Source organism: Ischnura elegans, chromosome 9, assembly GCF_921293095.1.
Source record: "Ischnura elegans chromosome 9, ioIscEleg1.1, whole genome shotgun sequence".
Lineage (NCBI taxonomy): Eukaryota > Metazoa > Arthropoda > Insecta > Odonata > Coenagrionidae > Ischnura > Ischnura elegans.
Genome location: NC_060254.1, coordinates 74098616 through 74104615, shown reverse-complemented (window position 1 = coordinate 74104615; position 6000 = coordinate 74098616). Strand labels below are relative to the sequence as shown.

General features: G+C 36.7%; 1 protein-coding gene across 1 annotated transcript in view; it reads right to left on the bottom strand.

The window, feature by feature from the left end:
- Positions 1-409: 409 nt before the first annotated feature.
- The window catches only part of LOC124165770 (cyclic AMP-dependent transcription factor ATF-6 alpha), a 28317-nt gene continuing 22726 nt past the window's right edge, over positions 410-6000 (bottom strand). The window contains exons 11-12 of the mRNA XM_046543263.1: positions 5096-5370; positions 410-3216 (exon numbers count right to left, since the gene is read on the bottom strand). Coding sequence (XP_046399219.1) covers positions 2969-3216; positions 5096-5370 — 523 coding nt within the window. The 3' untranslated portion in view covers positions 410-2968. The remainder of the gene's footprint in view (positions 3217-5095; positions 5371-6000) is intronic.

The following is a 6000-nucleotide window of genomic DNA, read 5'->3' as shown; positions in this document are numbered from 1 at the left end:
ATGATAAAATAGAACCTCACGCTTTTTTGAAAGGATTATTCGAAAAGTTGATTTAAATTTTTTTTAAATTTCAGTACCGTTTAAAGGAAAAAAATTCACTAAATAGATTATATGAAGAACCATAATATATAGTAGGGTGGTTTCCATCATCAAAGAAAACGAAAGGCATTGATTGCGATTAGTGTATTCATAATATACAAATTATTACTATTTTTTCTTTTTTTGAAATCCCAGTTTAGACAATTGTAATGGCCAATTTTAAACTCATTTGAAAAAGGCCAGATAGGCGCCCATGCGATGCCACTCCACATGACGTCACAGGGAGGTCACTCCAGGGACTCCAGGAGTAATAATTGAAAAATTAATAATAATCTTTATTGTAATTAGTAATAATCTTTCGATTGAGGCAATTAGAAAAATAGGAAACCACCCTTTTAAATTTTGAAAGTCGTGAAATTGTCACTTTTCGTAGCATTTTTTCTAACGAAATTGCTATTTTTATTGACTTTTATCTAGTTTTTTGAAGATCCAGAATAGCGTCAAAATCCATTTACGGATACGCAATTTCCTAAAAATTTTCCTCAAATCCCCCTGGTGAGGAGGGCCCCACTACGAGCCCCAACCGAGGGTCCCCAAACTGCCCCTGACTGTGCCCAAAGTGATAGTTCCTCTACGTCACACCGCATTGCAACAGCCAATCTCATATGTGCCAAATTTGAAATTTCGGTCACGCTTGAATTTTTCGAATGTTTGTACCTCTGAAAATTCCTTCAAATGTTCATAAGTGGAGGACTTACTGCACTCAACTGAATTGTTTATTACAGAAACCCCATAACCAACATTTTTTTCGATTTGACTTCTTAGTATAATATGAATCTAAAACTTTAAATACAGAATTTGGTGCAGAATCTACAGGACTGTGATTACCTTGGCAGTTAATGGAGAAAAATTACTACATTGAAATATGAATACCTTAATTTTGTATAAATTAAGTTTTTCCAGATTCACCTAAAATTTACACCTGTTGGTAAAAGGATTTCTGTAATACACAATTCAATTCACACTTCCAAAGTGCTTCATGAAATTCTATCTTTTAAATTCAGCATTTCCAAAAGCAAAGATAATGCTAGGCAGAGATTTTTCACTATCTTCAATGGCGAAAATATGTGAGTAATTATATTATATGTACTCAAAATTTAATTTAAATTAAACATTAAAATGTCAACTCCAGTAGAGTGTACAACAGTTAAACAAAAACTGACACATAAACAAACAGCTGTAATAAATAGTTTGAGGAGGACGTAAACTCACAAGTAGTGGCATGTGCTAGATGGCATTGAAGTTGCTTTCATAAAGGTATTGCCATAACTTAATTGTAGGTTAATTAAATGCAGATTAACACTCCATTAGTTTTTGTCTCGATGAAAGGTCATTATGCATCTGCTTTGGCAATTTTTACTATAATATGTCCATTGCATGTCTAAGAAAATATTCAAGTACTTCATAATGATATTGAATGCAGGACATGATAATATGCATGAACAGACATTGCACATGATAGATTGCAGACCATAAGAAAAGGTATAGATGTTGACAATAATTCAATTTGGAAAAAGTGGATAATAATGGCAATAAAGTCATTCCTTTGTGAGCATTACTACGTGGAACAGTATAAAAACATACTAAAATCCATTTGCTGCCCCCTCCATTAATTAGAGAACAATGATGATCAATGTAGCAGTACTTATGCTTTTTTACTACCGGATGATCTGACAATGTCACACAAGAGTTGAAACAACTATCGCCATTTTTCTCTGAATTAATAAGTGGACGGAAGGAAGCTCGACTATTTACTTTCAATGGTGGGTTGGGTTTTAGTTCTAGGCCTTGGTACACAGCCATTTAGAAAAATGATGTCAGCCACGATAGAATATGCACCTACACGTTGATAAAAACTTCTAAGCTAACCTACATTAAGTAATGAATATTTTGAAGTGCCAGTTTTAATTCCAGTAAAGAAGAATTAACTTGAAAGCTCAAAAAGGCAGCACAATTCGTAAGGCCTTCTTCAACAAGGCAGTCACATTTTTTCCAATATCTACAATAATAGCTCGGCTTACTTAACAACTTTGCCAACTGAAATTATGAAATAAGGACCCCACAAAAGAAATATTTTCATATGATGATTAACCATTCCATGTAATATATTTTTAATCAATTCCTTTTCCTGACTAATGACAGTTTTGGGTCACTGAAAGTTTTTTTGGGACCAATTATATTTTACATCTATATTTTTTAATTAATGCCTTATCGTGACTAATGACAGTTTTGTGTCACTGAAAGTTTTTTGGGATCAATTATATTTTACATATAAATAAATGATCACTATCACAGATTTAATCAGACACAATGATGAATGATATTTTTTTCCAGTGTAACGTTTTTATAAGTATCTATAAGATGGCCGAGTTGGAAATTGAAGAACCAAGACAAAAATCATATCATGTGACTAATAAAAAAAACAAGAACCACTCTGTAACAGTTATGTACCAAAACAAAAGTACACTATTAGAATATATACTTAATAAAAAAATCGAATGGCTTACTTAAGCCCATAACGAGAAAATAAAACTATAGATTCATAATTAGAATACTCGACTTGATTGGGAAAAACAAAACTGAAATTCTAATAGAAACATTATCACCCTTCCTAGGGATACTTTCACTCTTACTGTCACACACTAAACGTTCATTCATTATTCACAAAATAACACACAAGCATTCCAAAAATTAAACTCTTGCAATAGACAGCAATGTCAATTAAAATTAAAACCATTTTAACCCCATCAGCTTCCATTTGAATTCAATTTCATCATGAATCCATTCAATTATTCTCTAAATCTTAATAAATACTGATTAACAACAGCACAAAATTGGTGAATTCCTTCACCTTTGTGGGAAAACATAATTAAAGTCGGCCTTTTCCAGCCACACCAACTTGGCTGAGATATGGATGAAGGCCTGCTCTCGGTTTTCTGAGACCTTTGGTGCTTGTGCCATTTTGACAAGGAGCTGTATTTCCACGCGAGGAAGAGCTGCTACTTTTGCTCCGCAGATGCAATGGGATGGCCCCCTCCCTCACGGTCATCAATTGCGTATCGGTCACTTCACAGTCGATCTGCATCATTGTAACGTGATCTGCAGAACCCACAGTACCTGCAGGGTTAAAATGGAGGTTAAAAATCAACACCCACAAAAAATATCGTGTATGATGAGAGGCATGGCATGGTGGAAGTTCTTAATATTAGTAAAATTGGACATTGCAATATATCCACTGAGTTTTATTTTGATACCAATTGCTTCATTGTTACAAACAACATTATCAAGTGTAACAATATGTCTTAAGAGTTCTTCCTTACATAGGCATTGGTGCTTGAAGGGAGGTAAGGCGGAGGTTAACACACAACCTCATACAAATACCCCCCTTCACACCATAGAAGAGCAATACATCTACATCTACATAATACCACGCAAGCCACCTCAAAGGCATGTGGCAGGTGGTATTAGGACACCAGCCATTTACAAATAAAAAGGAAGTGCTCTAAGGAAATTACAACTGGCATTTATTCAAATACTTTATGGTTTGGGGGAAAAACGAATTCCTATATCTATCCATTCGGCATAGTATCTCTCTTAATTAAACGCTTCTGTCGGACCTGGAAATATAGTGCAGCTTTAATATTATGTTCTCCGCGTCACTCTTAAAGATATCCATTCTCAATTGTTCAAGCAATCTAAGCCTAGTGTGCAACCTTCAAGTCTCCAGCGGCTCCCAGCCTACTTCGCTTAACATCGCAATAGAAGGACATGGGGTCAACCACCCAGGAGAAGAAGATAATCTGGACGAGGACTCCATTTGGACGACCACAGCACGAAAGAAGACAGTGAAGACGTGCGTGGTATCCTCACCCACCCTGGAGCCTTTCTCCCCCCCCCCCCCTCCCCCACCCTGCTCCTCTCATGAAACCCCAAAAAAACAAACCTTTCTCCTACAACCCTCAATATCCCCACTTCTTGACACTCAAACCCCATCTTCCACCTTACCCCCTCCCTTCAAGCACCAAGACCTATATAAGGATGAACTCTTACGACTTATGTTACATTTGATAATGCTGTTTGTAACAACGAAACACGTAATGTCAAAATAAAACTCAGTGGAAATATTGCAATGCCCAATTTTATAAACACTCCCAAAAAGAATCAAATACCATTCTGATGCATTCACAGCCATAGAAAAGGCAGACCAAATCTTGTAACATCTTTTTTGAGCACTTTTTCCCTTTCAACTGGACAAAAATAGAATACAGAGGATCCTCATTTTACAACCATAACAAGCCTATCGTTTCAAGGGAGGATTCTTATATCACATATGTTGAACTAACTATGTCTAAACTATCGAATTAGGATGTCAGGGCATTTAAAGCAAAATCCAGTGAGAGGTTCTCGTTCATGAACCCCTTTGAGTGAGCTAGAGTGAGATACATAGCTCTGAAGAGATTTTTACCTTTGAGATAATCTATTTTTTCATGAAAGCTTATGTTCAAGTGATTTGAAACAATAACACATTTTAAGTCTTTAATTGCAGCTTTGTAATTCAAAAAAATTTCTTTCCTGAATAAACCATACCTTTGATTGATCTTTCAACCCCCCTCCCCTCTCATGAAGATTTTGTTATTGGGCACATTCAGGAGGAGCAAGCGCTCAAAGCACTACCATATAAGCTGTGGAATTTCCCCCTAAATGCAACCACGACGTAGCAGCTCAATGTTCATGCTCAGTTCTTCCACAACCATCTTTTTGAATGCTTCTTGCCTCAGCACTCATCGCTAATTGATGTGAGTTCAATTGTTAGTTCAAGGTGGCCAACAGAGTGTTGCTAGATGATTCAAAAGCCCCCAACGTAGTGCCCAAACACTTTTCCATTCACGAAGGCTGAGAATACGTTATGTAGCGGACTGCTGTATGTGCTGAACGAGAGCTCACTTCCCTTGAATGTGCAGGCTACAGTTTCACAACTTAAATCTTTATTACTCACCGTTTGGCATGACAGCCGGAAGCAGAAGAGTCATCTTTGGCCGAGGAGGTTGATGGGAGGAATTTAACAAGGGTGCACTTGCTGGGAGGAGAAGGTTATCCCCAGAGAATGAGACCACATAGAATCGATCTTCTCGTCTGCCGATTGCTTCCAGAAGGGCTGAATACTCATACTTGGTTCCCCTGTGACCGCCTTCACCACCGCTAGGACCATACACAGCTACCTCTCGCCCTTGGACAAAAGATGAATCACTTCCTAGAGGCCATTGATGGAGCCTTAAAAAACAAGTGACATACAAATTACCATAACACAGTGAAAGAAATACGATGCAGCAAAAATAAATCATCATGCGTACTTTAAAGGCTCAGTAACCATTTAGATACCTTTAAGTTAAAATTCATCCACTCCCTGCAGGAAAATTGAAGGATGTGTCTTTTAAATTCTGCCAGTCATAACAAAACGAGTTGAATAAATTGATAGCAACTACTTATTATTTAAGGACAAACATTTTTGAAAAAAACTTAATGAAAGTTTGTCATCAATTTAAAATAAGTTATACAGTAGACTCTCGTTATTACAAAGTTCACGGGACCAAAAAACCGGAGGTTCGTAATAACAAAGTTCGTAAGAACGTTTCTTTTAGGAATCGTCGAAAAAAATAGTGTATTATAAACGCGATTAAATTACGCGGGAATATATATTAATAGGAAAATTCGTTTCAGTTTTTCAACAGAAGACTACGCCATGACGCAATTGAGGGTTGATATCTTCCCGAATACATGAACTCCGATATTCATACTAGATGCGTCCCAAGACCTTGTTCCTAGGTTGATAAAATTACAGTTCGGCCACCGAGATTTGTCCAATAACAGACAAAATGGTCTAGGTCTGGGTAGGGGGCAAGG